This window comes from Thermobia domestica, chromosome 13 (genome assembly GCF_964235325.1).
Source record: "Thermobia domestica chromosome 13, izTheDome1.hap1.1, whole genome shotgun sequence".
NCBI lineage: Eukaryota > Metazoa > Arthropoda > Insecta > Zygentoma > Lepismatidae > Thermobia > Thermobia domestica.
Window position 1 is genome coordinate 12,246,879 of NC_137466.1, and position 22,610 is coordinate 12,269,488.

The 22,610-nt window shown below is 36.3% G+C and overlaps 1 protein-coding gene across 7 annotated transcripts in view; it reads right to left on the bottom strand.

The window, feature by feature from the left end:
* The window catches only part of LOC145669121 (pancreatic triacylglycerol lipase-like), a 210,676-nt gene that overhangs the window by 154,363 nt on the left and 33,703 nt on the right, over nucleotides 1-22,610 (bottom strand). For all 7 annotated transcript variants that reach the window (XM_081737466.1, XM_081737468.1, XM_081737465.1 and 4 more), the window contains exon 2: nucleotides 14,166-14,331. In XM_081737466.1, coding sequence (XP_081593592.1) covers nucleotides 14,166-14,298 — 133 coding nt within the window. In that variant the 5' untranslated portion in view covers nucleotides 14,299-14,331. The remainder of the gene's footprint in view (nucleotides 1-14,165; nucleotides 14,332-22,610) is intronic.

Sequence of the window (22,610 nt, forward strand, 5' to 3'; positions counted from 1 at the left end):
CATCAGAATAATTACATTTATTTATTTCTACTATTTTACATTATATTTTTTTTATTTTCTCCAAAGTTTCTGAATCTTGTTTTATTTTTAGAGGATTCATATTTTCTATCGTTTTAGGACAAACATGGTTTCTTTTAAATTTTATTCTACATACACATATTTAGTTTCATAAAAGAAAATGCTCAACAGCAAACTTCAAGTATTTCTTGTTTCATAAACTTCTAAACCATTTGCACCCTTATTCGGTTATTTCGAACAAAGAAGAAGCGTATTTTTATCATTTTACTGCCTAACCCGTCAAACCCTCGCAAGAGGAGCTAGTTTCAGCTAGTTTTAGTCCCTCCAATTCTCGAGATGATCCGCCAGATGTGTAATAGTTCTATAGTATGGTCGTCAGCTATCTAAATTTGTTTCTATAATTTCATTAGTTTTTTCTTCTCTTTTTCTTTTTCTTTCTTTTTTCCTTTATTTATTTATTTATTTGTTTTATTTTTTTGTAAAACTCTAAATTGATTTTACATCTTCTGTATTTATAATGCGGTTTAAATTTAATCTCTACTCCTCTTTTGAGGAATCTGGTTCAAGAATTCACTACTGCTTTTGACACACTTGGTGAAAAGAGATATTCTGATAAAAGTTGTGTCTGAACAATTTCATACGATCCAGAAGTCCTTAGCATATTTGGAACTAGATAGAAATTTTAGAGATATGTTCAAAGAGGACAGTTTGCCTAGGACTGTGAATATGTTAACACGTACGTATATTATCGTTTAATTTAGGTTCAGTGACACAGTCAAAATTTGATTTTTGGATCGTCGCTTTGTGGCTAGCTCAGCGCCATGTTGAGCTGAATGACATAAAAAGTTTGGTGAATTGAGCCATATTGCGTGGAACTCATCGTTATTGTTGAACTATTTTGGAAAATTTGTTTGACTTATACCCCAGAAAGATTTTGGATTTATACGAAGCATCAAAAAAATTCGTTCAATTAGGATTCCATTCTCCTGGACACGAGATGATAGATTTCAGTTTGTGTGGAGCTCCCCTCTCTCCTGTACTGGACTTTACATTGAGAAGGAAGTGGTTGGTTGGACAGTGAGTGAAGTGAAATACAGGAACTGTAACCTGTATGTATTCTGATGTTCAACGCAGCAGAACAGGTACTGTTGTTATTGCTATATTCTTCAGTGAATTGGACGTTGACACAAGAAATTTGATATTTTGTTTTTTCTAATGGCGGTAAATTTAGCAAATATTAAGGACTCTTAAATTAGCCCCCATTTCTCCAAATGGGGGCTCCATCACATAATTAAATTTTACAATGTAATTTTATAAGGATTTACGTCTATCTCGTTTTCTCCTGTCGCTTGTCACACCACGTGTAATTATAGAAAACTTGGCGCACACTATTTTATAACCTCCTAAATTTATATGATTTATTTTTAGAATACCAGTCATGATTTTCTTTAAATTGTGTCTTATAAAATCTTCGTTTCTCGTGAACTTCCCAAATTATCTTAAGTTTAAAAATTTCTATTATTATTGTTACAGCATCCATTTTGGCATTACAGTATGCTCCAGTGGCGTAGGGAAGGAGGACCCAGAGGGCCTGGGCTTCCCAAAGAGGTCCGACAATGTACTTTGGTAATTTGATGTTTGTACTTTTTTATATATATTGTTATGTTTGCATATTTTTTGTTTGTAATTTTTCTATGTGTACCTATAACAGCACTTGCCCCCTCCCCCACAAAACACACATCCTGGCTACGCTACTGGTTTCCTCCACCATTTGCATAGCTGTCTAACACGCTATATTCTTATAGTGATACTTTATAAAGATACTGAATGATTAACTCGCCCATGTTTTCCATTTTCTTTAGTGTGTTACGCGCACTTTATATATTTTGGTTGTCCCTATAAAAATTAGAATTTTTAATGCTGATGTGAGTGTCATATGTGTATTATGCACCTTGACGTACCACGATTACTTTTCTGTATTTTATATTTGTAGTGTTTAAGAGCTTCAAGCTCTCGTGCAGGTGTTATTCTCAAAAAGGAGTATCTATTTGTTTCGATCTAAGGTGTGTTTTGTTTCATTTGTGTGTGTTGTAATGCAAATGGGATGAATTTTCCTTCTTTTAAAATGTTCCTCACACAAAGCATTTGGAAACCCTATTTGCAACTGATTATAACAGAATCCATAAAATAAGTTTCTTGTGTAATGCGACTCCTTGCTAGGAAAGAAAAATAAATGAAGTTTCATAAGGGTCATTTCAAATGGGAATTGGTATATAAAATCGAGCCTACTTCGGTTACGTCATCGGTCGAAGGGTTATCTGCGGCGCTCACCTGAAGATAACTCACATTTTGCGCTTGATAATTTACTTTTGTCTTTTTTTTTTAACTCAGATGCAGTCCGATCTGTGTTCCACAAATTCTCTGCTCTACGATATGATGATTTTTGCACCCTCGCCAAATATAGAAGACCTATCAGAGCTCTTATTTCTTCAGGATTGTGTCTACAACGTCACTCATCCTTTAGCTCGCATTGTTCGTAGACGGTCATTTGTATGCTTCGTTATTTCTTTAATCACAATATCAGGGGAAAGTTTCCATCCACCCAGAGCCGTCACTGCAGTAGCTCCATTTACTCATGGTGGATGGATGACTATGTTTCTGGAGGTTTGTTGTCCCCTACACGTTGTTGTCGTGGCGGCTAAACATTCCAAAAAGTCGTCTGGTTTCTTCCCACATACTGTACACGAGGAACTACGAGATCTTCATTTACATCACCTTCATCTCCAGATCATTTTCATTGTCATGATCACTGTTATATGGCTGTTCCGCATCTGAATCAGCCGAATTTTTGGATAAACCAACATCAATACCACCATCAGTTTCTTCTAAAAACCATTGATTAATTTGTATTTGTGAGGGGTCCATTCTATTAATATGTTACGTATGGCTTCAATACATACAACCAGGTCTGTATACTTTTCAATATTGAAGTTGAAACTAACTGTCCTGCATGTCACGTAAAGTATCTAATGAAATTTCACTGACACCAACGGTCGAGGTATGACCCCAGCGCTCATTCGTGTGACACTTCAATACAAAATACAGTATAATTCACACTGATTCTTGGCGCCACACCTTCTACTTTCCGTTCGTAACATTACAAATAAGTGCTAGATGGCACCACACGTCAGTAGAACATTACAACCAATCCCAGCTCCAGAAATACAAAAGTAAGCACTGCGCTCACCCCTAGACCGACGGAGGGTTAACTCGCTCTGACATTCTTAAACCATTGTTAACGTTGTTGTTTGTTGACAACCCACTTTTTATTATTGTTATTAGGGTCTGGAGATTTATCGGTGTTGTCTGCATTTTTTAAAACGAAATTTGCTTTAAAAGAAATTTAAAATTCTTGAGTTAGATGCTTAAACTTTAAAAAAGTCACATTTTAAAGTTGAATTACTATTTCCCTGTTTACGTATTTGTAATGTGCTAATGTTTTAAGTTTCTAACCATTTAAGTCACTTGAAAATAAAGAAATTACTATGTGGGTCTGTATGTGCCTACATAAATTAATTTCATTAACTACGTTTCTGTGTCTGGTTTATCTTTGGGCAGCTTCACATCTCTAAGGATCTAGAATTCGTAGTCGGTCGGAACATTTCCTTTTTCAAAATTCAGTATTTTATTCAAATCTTAGATTTTTTATGCGCACATTGTTTATTGCGTAGAAGACATTTCTTTACTTCATCTTGCATGTTGATAGCGTACACGGCAATCACGCTGGAGATCTACATTCGATCTCCTTTTGGTTCTCATATGGTTCGAAAAATATTTGACGCTCTACGTCTACGCCTCATGCAGTCTTGCTGCTGAATGGAAGATTGAACTCAAAATGTCCAATCGAATCAAATAAAATATCAAAATGAAAAATCTCATGAAAAAGTTCCAAAATCTAAACAGTATATAAATTGTTCGACTTCATTTTCAACAACATAAAAGTGAATACAATTGTCTCCGACACGTGTTCAAGCAAAATTCCTTTCCGGCTAAAGCCAATGTACTCTTGCAATCTATGGGTCCAATTTTGAATGAGATGATAGCAACGAATATATACATGAAATATGAAAGGAATGAAATTTAAAGTTCGTTCGCAATACAAATAAAACGAAGTAAAAGTATGTCCATCGTTCATCGTACTGGATATTAGTTGTATGATAGGCTGAACCCAGTGATCGTCCACGAAATGCTGAATAAAGAAAATAAATGAAATATATAGTACAAATTCTGACTAAATACTTCAATTTCAGCAAACAAGAAATAACTAAATCCATGCATGCATCAGCGATGTAAGCAATCTGGGATAGAGATAATACTCTACACGATAGCAAAATGGTCATTTAATAAAACTGTGTCTACTTCTCTGGTTTACATTCGGCTGAAAGTACTAAACTTTTAATCTATCCCATATGTAAATCGAAAATTCTTTTTACTTGCAACGGAATAAGTAATAAAAAATTGTGAATTTATTTTTAAATACATACTTATCTAAACAGACAACTGAAATATTCATATGGCTCGACCAGCCTTGTCACGGCGTGGATAAGTGCTTTCGAACATATTTTACTGATAATACACTTCATTCAACACCAACGACATCGCGACATACGTAGCTTAGTTTAGGTTAGCATTAAGCATTGTTGATGCCGTTAAATCTCTCAAAATTGGTTTCTACATAGAGCTAAATTCTTCATGGCAAAAATGTATTTTGTAAAGTCTAGACTTTTAGAAAGGGAAAATAGTAATTTTAAATTAAATTTTTCGCAATCAGTGTGTGACGATATAACAGGTGGAACAGCCTACTCTACCTTAGAGATGTTACATTTCAAAAGCTCAAATCTGACATACTGTTTTCGTATATTAAATGCTCAAAATGAAAGAAGGCAAGGATGTATTCACTGTGAAGCATTCACTCCAACCTACCGCGGTGACCAGAAATTTATTTCACTTCTGGAAATATAGTAAAAACGTAGACTCCGAAATCAGAGTTAAGTGGGTTCCTGTCACCACGGCATGGCGCGTCCTCAGGTTGCGGATCGAGGAGAAGGCCTCTAGATATAGAGGTTAGCTGCGAATATACTGAATAAGCAGTCGCGGACAGACGACTAGGAGTGGTCCTCCAGCTTGGGGGTTTGGGTAAGGCTAACACCCTCATCCTGTAAAAAAAGGTACTTGTTCAGAAACATTCACAAAAGCCTCGGACAAGGACTGATAACTTGGCACGACATCAGCAAAAGAAAATGGACATGAGATTTGGAACATGGAATATTAGAAGTCTTTATAGGGCAGGCGCGTTAAAATCTGTAACGAGTGAGTTAGAGAAATACAGGATGGACTTAGTAGGAGTTCAGGAAGTTAGGTGGGAAGGAAATAGATCTGAGAATTCCGGAAATTTCATGTTCTTTTACGGGGAAGGAAATAAAAATCACCAGTTAGGAACAGGGTTTTTCGTTCACAAACGAATATTACCAGCAATTAAACGGGTTGAATTTGTTACTGACAGACTTTCTTTTATTACTCTTAAGGGACGGTGGTGTGATATTATTGTTTTAAATGTACATGCTCCAACTGAAGATAAGGGTGACGATATAAAAGATAGTTTTTACGAAGAAGTGGAACGGATATTTGACCAACTCCCGCGATACCATATGAAGATTCTATTAGGGGATTTCAATGCGAAGGTAGGACGAGAGGATATTTTCAAACCGATTATAGGGAACGAAAGTTTGCATAAGGAAAGTAATGACAACGGTGTTAGACTCGTGAACTTTGCAACATCCCAAAACCTAATCGTGAAGAGTACAAAATTCCCACATCGCGACGTTCATAAATACACTTGGACATCACCAGACGGAAAAACACATAATCAAATTGATCACGTTTTAATAGATAGAAGAAGACAATCTAGCATAATTGACGTCCGGTCGTTTAGAGGGGCTGATTGTGACACTGATCACTACCTGGTAGCAGCGATAATACGGGAGAGATTATCGTTGAATAAAGGTAACACTCAAGGTCCGAAAACGGAGAGATTTAATTTAAAGAAATTAGAAGAGAGCCAGGTAAGAGAGGAATACCAGATTGAAGTTTCGAATAGATTCTCGGTTTTAGAAGACTCGGAGTGCACTAGTGTTGAGGATACTTGGATTGAAATTAGAGATAGCATTAAAAGTTCAGCAGTAGAAAAATTGGGACACGCGGAAATACGTAGGAACAAACCATGGTACGACCAAGAATGCATTAAACTAGTAGAGAAGAGAAAACAGGCAAAATTACGGTGGCTACAAAATCCGAATGAAATAACTACACAAAATTTCGCAGATATCAGGCGGGAAACTTCCAAAACTTTTAGAACAAAGAAACGGGATTTTTTGAAAGCTAAAATTAAGGAACTTGAAGGTAACAGTAAAAATAAAAATATTCGGGACATGTATAAGGGGATCAGCGAATTTAAGAAAGGCTATCAACCCCGTGCTTATATATTAAAGAAATCTGACGGAACAGTTCTCACTGATACGGATAGCCTCTTAAATAGATGGAAAGATTTCTTTGACGATTTGCTGAACACGCAGCCAAAAACTAATGTGCGTGGAGAAAAGGAGATACACACCGCAGAACCGTATATTCCAGAACCCAATCGAATAGAAGTGGAAGCCGCTATAAAGAAATTAAAGAAACACAAATCTCCGGGTGTAGATGAAATTCCGGCTGAGTTAATTTTAGCTGGAGGCGAAAAATTGTGGAACAAGATACACAAACTCATTCTCCTTATCTGGAACAAGGAAGAATTGCCACAAGAGTGGAAAGAGTCAATCATTGTTCCAATTCACAAGAAAGGCGACAAAACTGACTGTAATAATTATCGAGGCATTTCTCTTCTGTCAACATCCTATAAAATCCTTTCAAATATTCTGTTAGCAAGATTGACCCCATACGCAGATGAAATTATTGGAGATTATCAGTGCGGATTTAGACGAAATCGATCAACTATCGACCAAATATTTACCATTCGCCAAATACTCGAAAAGAAGTGGGAATACAATACCCCGGTACATCAACTATTTATTGATTTTAGAAAGGCTTACGACTCGGTTAGGAGAGAAACATTATACAGCATTCTTACAGAGCTTGGAATACCGAGAAAGCTAATTAGATTAATTAAGATATGTTTAAGTGAATCCCAAAGTAAAGTCCGGGTAGGAAAATTTTTGTCCACGAGCTTCCACGTCGAAAATGGCCTGAAACAAGGAGATGCGTTGTCGCCATTATTATTTAACTTTGTGCTGGAATACGCCATAAGGAAAATCAAAGACCAGGGCCTAGAGTTGAACGGCATTCACCAGGTTATGGCATATGCTGATGATGTAAATTTAATAGGGGATGATAGGAGAACAGTAAAAATAAATGCAGAGATATTATTAAACGCTTGCAGGGACATGGGTTTAGAAGTAAATGCAGAGAAAACTAAATACATGGAAGTGCGTCGGGACCGTAATACGGCAAATTGTGGAGGCGTTAAAATATTAAATAATACTTTTGATAAAGTGGATACTTTCAAATATTTAGGATCAATATTAACAGACGAAAATTATATTCACGAAGAAATTAAATGTCGACTAAAAGCAGGGAATTCGTGTTACTATTCGGTTCAAAATCTCTTGTCGTCGCGAATTCTGTCGAGGAATTTGAAGCTTAAAATATATAAAACGATAATCATGCCTGTTGTTCTGTATGGTTGCGAAACATGGTCGCTTACTCTGAGGGAAGAACATAGACTGAAAGTATTTGAGAACAGGATCCTGAGAAGAATATTCGGACCCAAGAGGAACGAGAATGGGGAATGGCGGAAGCTTCATAACGAGGAACTACATAGTTTATACGGTTTACCCAACATTGTTAGGGTCGTCAAGTCTAGGAGGCTTAGGTGGGCAGGTCATGTAGCTAGAATGGAAGAAAGTAGAAACGCTGTCAAAGTCTTGACTGGTAGACCCATAGGAAAACGACCATTAGGAAGACCTAGGCGCAGATGGGAGGATAATATTAAGATGGATCTCGCAGAGATAGGAATACAAAGTAGAAACTGGATCCAATTAGCTAAGGATAGAAGTCAGTGGAGAGCTTTTGTGAACGCGGCACTGAACCTCCGGGTTCCATAGGCCATAGAGTTAGTTAGTTAGTTAGTTAAGATCAGAGTTAAGGTCAGAATAGTTGTAGCAATGAAGTGAAGTGACCAATTGCTACTATATACAACAAATAGTAAAAATTATGTAAGGATGTAACAAAATACGGATTTTTCTTTAAAACATGAAGCGCTTTCTGGTGCAAAAAGTGCTTATTTGTATAATAGTATGGAAATTTACGACAAATCTTGAATATATATATATATTGTGACTTAGATATTGTCAATCACCGCGTGACTTAATTTGAACTGAGATAGTACTTAGACTCCTAAGGCCTTACGCAGAGTTATTTAGACATATGCTTAGCGCCATACTAAAGGCCTGACTATTGCAGTATATATATGTTAATCGAACTCTTTAGTATGGTACTAATCAACCGTCACAACGACTCTGCATAAGGCACCTAAATTTTTTGGTGCAATACAATAATAAAATAATTCTGCTTGTACCGGTATCTAAACTATTTGTGATGATAGAACATTACAAATGACCTTTAATGCATTTTAAACTAGGAGAATAGGCTGACTAACATGTTGCTTTTATATACGGTAAATGATTTACCTATTTTGTCACTTTTTCATCCACTATTCTACTAAATTCTTTTGTAGTTTACGGTAAGAAACTACAATATGAAAATATTCTCTTGAGCTTTCAATACGGCTCAGAGAGCGATACAAAATTATGACGTCACACCAAACACGTGTTTTGGTTGCCGTGACGTAAGCATCTCATTTCAGCATTGTTTGAAGCGTTGTACCTTCGTAACGAAGAAACATTTTTCTGAGGTTTCTGGTATGTGTGTGAACTAGAGACTAGTTCTACACGATGATGTCTCTAAATTACAACCTTTAAAAAAAACTGGAAATGTCCATTACAATTTCACTAATGAAGAAGATTCGTGACAGTACTAGAAATAACTTCACAGTGAACCGAATAAGAGCATATTTAGTCCCCTTTACTACAAAGCATTCTACCCACTCCAAAAGAAAGAGTTAAACAGATATATTGCGTAGTGAAGCTATTCACATTTGAGAAATTACAGTGAATATTGAACTTTTTAAATATATACCCAGACAGCATGTTTGCTTACCGCAAGCTTGCCTGCCGCTTTTATTTGATTTTATTTCGCTTTGGCTTATACACAAAAGCTTATTTCTGCTTAGCGCAAGCCGTAGTGCGGACAACCCACGCTTCGCTTGCGAGACGCTTTTCTTTAGATTGAAGTAAAAAGCCAGCGCGCGTTCGATTTTCAGTTGTTCTCAAAATCCACGTGACGCTGACCTCCTTACTTTCGGCGATAAGGTAGTGTTTGCGTTGTTAGTGTCTTGTTAGCATTCAGCTTGAATAAAGGACAAACTTAATTATTTTTTTTAATTGTTCCGTCTATTACTCTTGTACTCTAGTCCCACGTACCTATAATATCGCTCTTTATTTCCTCATATTTCGGTAACTATGAGGCATAACGAATTGTAGTATTTACGTATAAAGCATAAATGTGAACATAGATGGCAGCAGATTTGAGTCTACTTATTTCGCGAAAGAATACAGAACTGTTGCAGATATTTTAATATAAACTTCAAGTTTAACTTACAGTTTACTATAAACTTTATCTGAACGCTGTGTTTAAAGTATAAACAGTTTTCTACGTTTTTATATAAAAAGGTAGAAATTTCAAGTACTCGCCACTAATATAGCAACATGTTAGATATTTGTAAGAAGCAACGGCGCGTTGCGTGTCACAACTAAACCGTAACAATTATGCTTATTTTGATGTTTTGCAAAAGCGGATGGGAGACTTGGGTGTTTTCATGGTTGTGTTTATGCCCCAATAATTGGGGAGGTGAGGGGACAATATATTGTAGCATAGATTTAGTCAGACGGTTAAATTATACTGATTTCATACTGTTTTATCTAAATTCGTTTAGTGCAAGATTCCATATAACTTCTCTGGATTGTGTTTCGCTTGCAATAAGCTTAATAAAGCTTGCCATTGATGAGAATACGCTTAAATTGGCTTGCTTTTGAGATAATTTGACTTGTGTTTAACTTGTGAAGACAAGCTTGCCCCAAGCCTTGCCCAGATGTAACTAACTAGCTTGCCACAAGCTTAAAGCAAGCTAATTGGCTTGCATAGTATAGCTTGCGGCAAGCTAATTTACCTTGCAACAGCAAGTTTGAGGCAACTTGCAGCAAGTTTAAATTGCTGTCTGGGTATATGCTTTTAATAATAGTAGTAACATAATTCTTACACCTGCAGGATTTTGTTAAGTGAGAGAAAGCCTTAACATTTTTCTCTCAAGCATGTTTGTCGTTACGGAAATCATACAATATTGTTCATTTCTAAGAGCTTCGTAGTTGATAAGAGAATTTGAGGCGATGAAGTGTGGCGGGTAGTAAAGATTCTTTGTTATTCAGTCATAAACAGCAGTGCCTGAAAGTAGAGAAGGAAGGTGAAAGTACATTAATGGGTTGTTTTGGGAAGACGAATAGCATGCATGGATCAAGATTGAAGTGGCACGTAAACGCAATGCACACCTGGCCGGTGCGAGGAGGGTCGAGCCGTGCCAAAGCCAGGGCGGCAAAATTAGAAAAGGAAAAGTATACTATCAAAATATAATGCTTCGTAATAGACCCACATGGGGAAATAAAATTGTGTTCACCTGAGATTATTATTGAACTTACTTCACTCACATTCGAGATAACATTCACTTGGGAAATTCGGAACATTCTCCTTCATTTTGCATTATCAAACTACTAGGCACAGGTATCTCGTTGAATATTTCCCTTGTAGTGGCGTAGTTAAGATGTTCACGTAGGGTGGATAGGACTATCAAGGTTTCTTTTATATTTTTCTATTCAGCAATGTTTTAACGTTCCACTTCAAGTATTCAAAAGGTACACTCCCACTTGAGGCAAGCCGTTCTGGACTACAGACTCTAGAGATAATTATGTTCTAGTAGCAAGTTGTTAACCACTTTATTGAGCAAATGACAATAATCGTTCATTTTGAACAAATTACATACAGTAATGGAGATTGCCTTGTAATACTTTGTGAACACTTTCTTGATTTCGTACCGGTAACAGACATCACTAGTCTAGGACTCGCAGAAGTAATAATTGAACAGCTAAAGGAAATGAACACGCCTATCGAAGACATGAGGGGTCAAGGATACTACAATGGATCCAATATGAAAGGCAAACATTCAGGTATTCAGAAGAGAATTATAGAAATAAATTCCCGAGCCTTCTATGCTCGTTGCGGCAGTCATTCACTAAATCTTGTCTCAACGACGCAGCCAGAGCATCTATGTACACCGTCTCATTTCCTGTATAGTTAAAAAAGTTTATGACTTAGGAACATATTAGCAGTCTTACTTTAAAATCATTAAGCACCATAAGGCGGAAGAGCTGAATTGGTGCTCTGACGCAACTTAGATATCAAATAGGGGAGGTTTATGATGTCTTATTTCAAATAAGTAACGACAATAGAACAGATAGAATGGTCACCCACGATGCTGTGTATAGCAAACCAGCTGCGTGGCTACTTTCCTTTGCTCACTCGTTATCTGGTATGTCTTTTTACTCCACATAAACATAGTGAGCAAAAGTTTCCAAAGCATTGATTCTCATGTTGGATGCAGTCGGGTTTCTTGAAAAGGTATTTGAGTACTTTGAGAGGAGAAGAAATGATGGAAAGTTTCAATTTTACCTAGTTGATGCGATGGAGTTGACATCAGCATTAGATATGGATGACCCACGGATAGGTAATTCAGTGCAAGCTTGAATCGAAATGAAAAGAGAGTTTCTGTACGAGGCAGGGGATGAAGCTATTGAAGATCCACAAACAAAATACAAGATAGATTTTTATTACAAAGTTCTAGACGTGATTGTGTTAGCTTTAAGAGAATTACCTTGAGTAACTTAAACATCACAGGGAGTATTTCTATTTTCTTTACGATATAAGTAATCTTAAAGATATGCCACCTGCACTTTTGTCTGAAAAGTGTACTAAACTTGCCAGCATTTTAACACACGAATAAGTGATTTGAAAGACAAACTGAAAGAAGAGTTATCCGCTATAATTAAGCCTAAAGGTTCACCAAAATGGACTTTAAAATTAATTAAGGAACATGACTTTGCTCCCAATGTCAGTGTTGCACTTAGGATTTTGTGAACCTTACCGGTAACAGTTTCAAGTAGAAAGAAGTTTGTTTTCGAAACTTAAGCTTATTAAAACCTACACGTTCTTTCATGTCTGAAACACGCTTGAGAAGTCTACCGATGATATCAATAGAATACGAACTGGCTGAATCATTGGACTACGGGAATGTGATAAACTAATTTGCTCTTAACAAACAAGAAAAGTTTCTTTCAATTAACGTGTGTTAAATTTATGTCTGTCTATTGTTTTTCTAGCACATTATAATGTTTTGGTTAATCACTTAGTTTTGCTTTAATATTTGATTTACTATATTATCTTCATGCTGCATACTCTATTGGAAACACCTTTTGGTATAAAATAAACTTAAAAATTAAAATTCTTAGTCGTGACTAAAGCATACTTATTTTATTTTATTTTTTCTATGCGCTGCTGTACATGACGGATGTACAGCGAAATCCAGCACACTGAATATTGTGCCATGTATGGAGTCGTTTAAATATCATGTAAGCATTCGAGAGAAATAGTTAATTTTTTTACTTTCCCATTTCGCACATTTTTTTTAAATGGGGCATATTTCTTTTTTTGTGACACTTGAACATTTTCTGTCCAAATAAAGTTTGTGGATTAAAGGGGCGTCATGTGAAAGTACCGCCCAGGGCGGCAAAACTGCTAGCGTCGGCCCTGAGTGCACAACAATATTTTCAAGGACTTCGTGGAGATCTTTTCACCGGAATGAATAAACCGCTTCATGGGAAGCGCTATGACAGAACATAAGCCATCACCCATGCCGTGTGGCTGACCGTACTGCAGAACGACGAAGATTGAAGCTCAGACGGTGCACGACTATTTCCGCGAGTATGGCAGAAGGTGAAAGAAATGAGAGACAATTACATTGAAGGAATGTAACAGTTGCTGTTTTGTGAATAAAACTAGGCGCGAACTATAAACATGTTGCTTTCACTTTTTATCTAACCTTTTGTAATCATAAAATTATATCAACAATATATCGGTATCAGTGCGTAATAGCTGTGTGTTTCTTAGATCTTTTGTCTTTCCTAGATGTTCTAGCTATCTGATTGCTACGCAATATTTATCTGATACTATCTAGATCTATAGACAATATCTATAGATAAGATCTACATAGTTACTCGATATATATCTAATGGTTGTTGCTCATTTACACTTGTAATTTTCTTGTAACATATGGTATCAGAGAAGGGAATATCAACATTTTTTGCATTTGTTAAGCTGATAGTAATTAGGCACCCCACTTTGAAATGTCCGTTCGGATGTTCGGATGAATTTATATAAGTTTCTCACAAGCACATTAATACATAGTACGTACAATTTCATATTCAGTTAAATGTACAAGTTTGTAAACATGTGTGTCAAGACGATTAGACTTTAGAAAAACTAAAATCTACTTCATAACTACACAGCACATAATTCCCATTATTATTTTTTCAAACCAATGCATGAAAAAAATGATTGTAATTTTGGCATCTCGTAAATAAAATTTAAGGTAAAGTGCGGGAATAAAATAAACGACCAAAATTGTTATTACTTTTAACGGTATTATTGGTCGTTTATTTTTGTCCCGCACTTTATGTAAATTTCTGTGTAGTCAAACGATATTGACTACTGTGATATACTTCAGGTAAACATAATTCTCTTCAATAGCATTTCAGAAACCTCCATATATATGAACTATATTATTAAAATATGAGAAAAGCGTAAGTACCTACCTTGAAAGTTATCCTGCACAGCATTGTCTCCTCCGAAACGTAAATATTTTGTAGCATATACTTGAGAAAGTGCATTTGGAGATAATTGGAGAATGAGGAGCAAAGTAAGGATATGTGTGTTTTGTCTCAGCATGATTTCCTCCTTCAGAATTGAAATTTCAGATCTCTATAATGAAAAAGGAAAATAAATGTGTTTTCAGCACGAATGTCTATGATATCGTTAGGTTTGAAGAAATTACTGTCGGGTTATCCCACTCGAAGGTAGCGCGGAAATTGTGAATTTAAATCATCAGCTGGAGAGGAAATGAAATACTAAGGCAAAGGAGGACGACTACAGCAGATATTTAAGGTGTTCCGCGCCCGGTTACTAACAACTCAACACAGCGTTGCATTTTACTGGTTGTGCCAGTCAGAACCTGAGGAGAACTGAATCTTCTCCTCGTGGAAACTCCAGCATAAGTGATGTTTCTTTACATCCCTGACCTTTGAAAGATGGAAAAGTTTTCAAGGAAAAATTGATTGAATCTAGGATACACTCGTGGTAGAAAGGTAACATATTCCTTTAAGAAAGATTTATTTATTACATAAATGGTTCATGAAGACTGTAATATTATTCAGCGCTTCTTGCAGTTCTGTCAAATAAATTGGACCAATTATGCGGTGCTGTAATGAAACATGAAACATACCTATTTTCCGGATGGAAAAAAATTTCTCTTCCATAGCGTGTTGGCTTTTGCTAGTCCTGATTCGAGTTTTTTATTTGTTTGAGTAGGCGGGCAAGCTGTACCATATCTCATCAATGAACAACATTAGTCTACTTTACAGACTTGCAAATGTCATACATGGAATATTACCAAAAAGTAAACGAAGCAGATCTGGGCTACCTAACTTTGTAACATCCTGTATTTGAAATGTTGGTTTCTAAGACTACAAAATCCTTCTCGTAATAATAACAAAATATAGTGCATTACTAAAATAAATTGTGATTAAATAATGATTAGGCTCAAACGTATTAATCATTAATACTATTTCAATACTTGTGTTTCCTTTTCTGCGTTTGGCAGATTGATTTCTGACGCTGCCAATGAGTGATAAGAACTAACTACATAGATATTAGAATCATGCAATAGATTCACTGCAATGGACAGTAATGATGTGTGCAACATTTTACATACCGCGCTCATGACTCAGAAGCTAATTTTACTGCTTGCACTAGGTTCATAACTACATATGTAGTTGAATACAAAACTCGTAAACACACATGCAAACACTAGCTTACAACGTTTGCTTGGAGTTCAACAAGTAGAACTGAAATTGTAGAAATAAATTACTAAATTCTGGCTATTTTAAACACTGTACTTGGTACATATAATGCTATCATATAATTATATAATGAATATATTTTTACATGGAATCTGATTATTTTCGGAAAGAGGCTGAAGACTATTCTACTAACGAGAATGATAAATTTTGTGTGTGATGCCTTGTAATAGACTCAATACTTTCAGACTCTCTTTTCTTCCGTTTGGCCCTACACTGCTCTTTTTGTAAAGTTAGTGTTTGTCGTTGCCTTCAATAATGAAAATGCGGAATACAAAATTTATTTTCCTTTTCAAAAGTTAAAATCTTTGCTTTTTTATAGAAATGGAACTGTATATACTAGTTTAACAGTGGAGAAAATTTCATTTGAACTGTGTAAATATAATGCTAATTAAGATTGTTAAATACAATTATTTTTATATTTGCAACAAATTAATACGATACGCATTATTTTGTATTGGAATCTGCGCTTTATTATATAAATTTTTCATTATGGAAATGACTTTCTGAAACCTATTATCTGTTCATTCTTTATGCCACCATATTTCAGATAGGTTATGTAGCGAAAGAAAAGAACTAATATTCGTTGAAATGTAATGGTATTGTATCATAATTTTCTTCCGTTTTAAAGCATGAAAAGAGAGAGTTACAAGGAAATTGAAGTAATATATTTAGGGTAACGGTAAATAAAATACACATGAGCAATATAATATTCATTATTAGCAAGTTCGAAAACCCTCATACGCAAACAATTGTGTAAAATAGTGGTAATTACTTTTTTGTTATGTTAAATAAAGGTTGAAAGCGAGTCATAATTTACCTTTGTGTAATAACGCTAACAAAAGAGAACATGATACGGTAAATAGTTGCTCGAAAAAGTTTCATACTTTTTATTAGGTTGTAAAATATGTTCGCAATCTCTACGGTGTTAAATAGGTGTTTCAAAAAGGCCGTAACTTAGATTCTATGTAATCTCTATAATGTTAAGTAGGAGTTGAAAACTGTGCTTATAACCGTTCATTGAAACTATGCTCATACCTTTTACGAAAGAGTGATGAAACTCTACATATAAGGAGTTGAGAGGTTGCTGTGTAATTTCTGCTATATGGAAGTTAGGGTTTGACTACGTGTTTGTCATCTTTAATCTCGAAATTGAGGTTGCAATAATACTCTCATATTCTTTTCAGGCTCTTAAGTTAGTTTAATAATCTTCTATTGTGTAATATCTACTATGTTAAATTAGGCTTGCAAAAACGTGCAGTAGCCTACACTGTGCGTTCGTAGATTGCTACGAAATGTTGTCGCCTAGACTCTGTAATACCTGCGAGTCATAGCCTTTCGTGCGTATTACATAGGGGTTGGAAAAAAGGCCATACTCTTGTATATATTCCCTGTTGCTTTGTTACATAGGGGTTGCAAAGGTGATCATAGCCTTTCATACTACTATGGCATAGCATAGACTTTATGTAATTTCTGATATGTTTAATACGGGTTGCAAAAGTAGACATAACCTTTCGTGTGTATGTTATATAGGGTAATATCTTTTATCAGCATGTTAAAAAAACGGCCGTAAAAGAGAACGAGTTCTATGGTGTACTAATTTCCCATACCTAGATCTTACTCGTACTACCACGTATCATGCAGCCCTGAGAAATTGAGTACATGCTATATTCCGGGTACGGGAAAACAATAAGTGCAACAGGATCAAGTGCCACCACTCTACTGATATCCTAGTGGAACAATTACTTCTGTATCCTATGACAATGAGATGTTTCTAGACAGTATGGTTGTCACTCGTCACTTTTGTCCAGCATGGCACTGATGAGTGATCTGCTGCACTGCTGCTAATCTATCAAATTTTATCATCAAACTATCCGCGGCGAACCCGGTCATCAACGCGTTCTACACCACGACAGTTAACCACGGTGGAAGTGTTTTCAAAACATTCACGTACTCCCTGGTATACTCTTGATATGATGCCCCTTTGAAAGCTCAACGACTCAATAACTTCAGTGATCAAGTAGAGAAATATCTAGCCCCGACAACCTGACCGTGATCAATTGCTTTCGAGCGACATGTCCACCTTGTGGTCAACTGTTACTCGTACATGCAGTACGAGTTCTGATTTGCTCATTGTTTTATGCAACATACTCCTATTACACCTTGCTGAGTACAGTATCGTTTAACCAGAATGAGAACTACGACTAATTCAATTGTTTATAACTGTATGTTAGATCGATGTTTTGAAGGAAATCTAAAGTATCACAGAATCTGCTGCTATTTCGTTATTAGTAGCTTTAAATGTTTAAAATCGAATTACGACTGCGAAAAATGCAAGATATTAAATTATTTAAAACTTTATCCATGCGATGGTGATTTCTAATCCATTTATCTAATGTACAAGGATAAGGGCACTAAACCAGTATAGCAAGGTTGGAGAATAAAATGATGGCCCTATAGATAAAGTGCAGGTTTACTTTAGGAAAGTCAAGCGAAAGTCGGCTTAGGTTCTGGTCATGCTGTCTCCCGTACGAGTAAAGCTTGTTACAAATTAGTAGTCCGTACCAGCTTCTATAACCTCTCATTTGAAATATTAATTACACAATTTGTTTGTTATTTTTTGAATAACATACTATCCTTATATTAATTTTGCCTTCCTGCTAGTCCAGCAGCCAAGGACCGTATCTTTGGAGTATATTGTTCCCCGTTCGATACTACGGCATAGAGTTGGACGTTGTGAAAATACAGATTCAACCTTATATCGTAGGTTCACATCCAGTGACGACGCCAGCTTTAAGTTCTTAGGGGGGCAAAGGAGGGGCAGATACATTTTCGGGGGGGCGGCTATTTGCCATACCAGAAATGACATATTTATTACGTTTGACTTATTTTACATTACATTGTGTATTTCGTTGCTGTTTTTATATTAGACCTATATGATTATAAATTAAAGTTATTTCAAGTAAATTTTGTTACTACAAATAAGTAACGTCTCCACATGAAATATTTTTCAATGAAACTTTTGAAGCCTAAACATAAATGGAATTCGCGTATGCTACAAGTAACACATTCGTCTAGTAACTATATGCTACTTCTCTTTTCTCTCTCTCTCTCTCTCTCTCTCTCTCTTTCTCTCTCTCTCTCTCTTTCTCTCTCTCTCTCTCTCTCTATATATATATATATATATATATATCAAGAGAGAGAGAGAGAATTTACGAGGAGCTGCTGAAAATATCGTAGTCGAATCCAGAAGGAGTGTAGGTACTAGGTAGAAAAATGAAACCGTAGTTTAGAAAAACATATCTCTGTATGTACAAATACAAATTTTCATATTAATAATGAAATTCTTATTGTTTCTCAGGCCTCTGAAGTGATTATGTGTGCCCAAACAGCGAATTTCACGAACATCCAGATCCTAATTGTTATAACATTTTTGTTCCACCAAGGAAAGTCATCGAAGTAAATTAATTAGGAAATCAGTGAAACACCATGGGGCTCTCCTCCGTTATATACAGTGGTGAAGATGTAAGTGGCTTACGAGGAAGGTCCATAAACCGTGAGAGTTGAATTTTGATGAAAATTAGTGACAAGATTCAGTTTGAGATGCTAAGTAACGTAGTAATAGTCACTCGATGCGCAAATGCTTCGTTGAGCTGCTACACCGACGCCATCTTGAAATCCAGTAGGCAATGTCCAAGAGTACGCTTTTGGCATAAAAATGAAAAATGCTTTTGGTAGATCTAACTTCAGCATTGTAAACCGAGATAGGGCATCTATATGTGGGAGTACTTCCAGTGCATGATCGCCATCTTGAAAGGTGCCATATTGAATCGTAGTCAAATATGATAAATGACAAGGGGGTCATGTGGGGTATCAGATAGCACTGGAATTTACTCCTGAAACCATTTTCGTAATCAAAGTTTATATATCTGTTTTCGTTTCAGAGTTAAGAGATCTCTCACCCACAGGAACATATAAAAACTGTGCGAGTTAGATTTGTGTTATGAAATGCGGTCATGCGAGCAGTCGCAGCTTTTTAACTAATGCAGTAGTAGTCACTTGATGTACAATAGCCACTATACCAATCAGGTCTTGAGCCTAGTGAGAGATATCGTTAATTAAAATTGAAATACCTGTAGTGAAAAATGGAATAGCAATACTGCAACAAATTGTATCTATTGGAAACGCTATAGAATAGACTGATGGACGATAAAACACACATTTAATAGTACTGACGAGCAGAGAATATTAAAAGGATTGTTCGGATATATATTCGAAAAATAATATAAACTAGTGCACATAAGCAAATATTGACCTACCTAGATATTAATCTTTCGCTCTTCAGTTGTGATCCTGGAGATCCATAATTAGTTTACAGGATCGTGGAGGAGTTCAAACATTTAACAAATGCACTTTTGTCACAATCTTCATCAGTTATAAATACTATTTTCTATTCGCAACATAGTCTTCATAGCAAGTGACTACTACTGCCTAACACAAATGTAACTCGCACAGTTTTTGTATATTCCTGTGGGTGAGAGAGCTCTTAACTTTGTAGTGAAAACAGATATGTAAATTTTGGTTACGGAAATGGATTCAGGAATACATTTCAGTGCTATTTGATACCCCACATGGTCCCCTTGCCATTTATCATATTTGACCATGATTCAATATGGCACCTTTCAAGATGGCGATCATACACCGGAAGTACTCCCACATATAAATGCCCTATCCGGGTTTACATTGGTGAAGTCATATCTTCCAAAACCTTTTCCGTTTTGTGCAAAAAGGGTATTCTTGGACATTGCCTACCGGATTTCAAAATGGCATCGATGTAGCAGCTCAACGAAGCAATTGCGCATCCAGTGACTATTACTACGTTACTTAGTGACTCGAACTGAATCTTGTCACTAATTTTCATCAAAATCCAACTCTCACGGTTTATGAACCTTCCTTGTTAGTATAAACGTGGCGTTTTCTCAACAAATTATGCTTTACATCCAGGATGATTAAAAGCAATGACTCTTCCCGAAGTCATGGATGCAATTTGTGACATTATTCTTGAAAATTACAAGATTTCAGCCAGTGGTGTATATAGCCCGGGGCTGGAGGGCCTAGGCCACCCCAGTTTTTAACTGACAAAAATAATTTAAGCTATTATTTATATAGTTTTTAAAGTGTATAGTAAACTCACAATATACTTATTATAGTCTGAGGTCTAGCTGCACCCCGCTTTCTCAGTTCTGGGCATTTCTTTGGAACTCGTCGGTAGCATAACTCAGAATGGCTTGGGTATGCGCAAAGTTCACGGCGTAATGGGTTCCCAAAATATCTATCAGGAGAATAAAAGAGTAACGGCATTAAGAGAAGTCTTCTTCTGACCCTAATGCTGATCAATTTCGCTCACGAATAGTAACCATAGACGAAATATGGTTGCGCCACCATGATCCTGAAACGAAACAACAGTCAATGGAGTAGTAGCACTTATTTCTCCATCGCCCCAAGAAGTTCAAGACACAGAAGTAGGTTGAGAAACTGTTTGCAACATTCTTCTGGGATAAGTATGGAGTCGTACTCATAGACTACCTCCGCAACGGTCAGATATTTAATCCAGAATCTCTACATTACATACAAAACTGAAAGAAAAAATCAAAGTTCAACGCCGCGGAAAATGAAAAGAAAGGAATTATGCTCCTTCAGGAGAATACACCTGTCCATCAAGCCCCTGCGAACACAATTGGCATTGCATAATCTAGGGTTTCAATGTCTAGATCATCATTCTTATTCCGCAGATTTAGCTCCGTCTAACTATTACGTGTACTTATTTCCCAAACTTAAATAGCACTTGAAAGGACTCCACTTTAGATCTGATAGAGGTAATGCTACGAACAGTGGTGCAAGGAAATCTTCAGATTTTTTAACTTTTTTGCAAAAACTGGAGCACTGTACAAGGTAGTATATTGACTCTCGGGGGAAGCTTAGAAGAAGTAAAACTTCACCATTCCTCGTGCACTCCTTCTGGGTTGGGCTACGAATTTTTCAACAGTTCCTAGTCAATACGGTAGACGTCACGTCAGTACTTTGCAACAAAATAAGTAATGGAGCACTAGTATATACCAATTACTAACGAAAGATCAGCACTCTGACAATACGTTTTATTGGGAATCAGTTTAATTCCATAAATTTATTATTATCATTTGCACAAAGGGAAAAGACAACTCTTTTTATCCCCTTCAAGAAAGTAAGCCCTGGTAGTTGCAAACTAAGCTGTTATAAGCACATCCTCTGAATATTGAAAGCCGAGAATAATGTTTCAGAAAAAAGAAGTTTTAAATAAAACAAAATATGAAACTGAAAACTTCAAACCTGGATAAATATAAACAAAAAATGAAATCTTTGAGTTTTACGTCCCACGGTTATGAAGGTTAGGCTAAAGGAGACGGTGATGATGAGTAATGAATGAAATGGTGGAATGAAGAAAGTGGGAGAAAACGGGAGAACCCCAAGGAAACCCACGCGCATGGTGTTTGTCCACCACAAAGTTCACTTGACGGGGGCTGGGATCGAACCCGGAAACCCAAGCACCAAACACAAACAAGTTACGTAACTGGTTTTACCTTTCTTTTGTTTCCTATCGAAGTTGATCCAATGAGAAGAAAACAAGTCGACCAAATCTACTATTGTTCGCTAGGCATAATAATTAAAAATCATAAGAAAGAAGTATAACTAAAAATTTACCTCTAAAGATGCTAGATTAGAAAACAGAAATATGCGTGCATACTAAGACGCTCAAAGAAGAGAGACAGGACTAATCTGCCACATAGTAAATGCATGGAAAGTAGACTATAATTTGACAATGAGATTGGTAACGATACTCATATAAAATACTATATGTAGAATGTTTAAAGACTATAGGAGTCTAGGGGGGGCAGTCTAGGTGGCAGTCAGGGGGCAGAAGCAGCTACTAGGGGGGCGCTCGCCCCCCTTGCCCCCCTCTGGCGTCGTCACTGTTCACATCTCATAGCTTTGGTGCTGAAAATGGTTGCTAAACAAAGAAATCTACCTAGTACATTCAATAGTACGACTGAAAAGATCCAAATCGATTTACCTATCTAAATTCGAGGT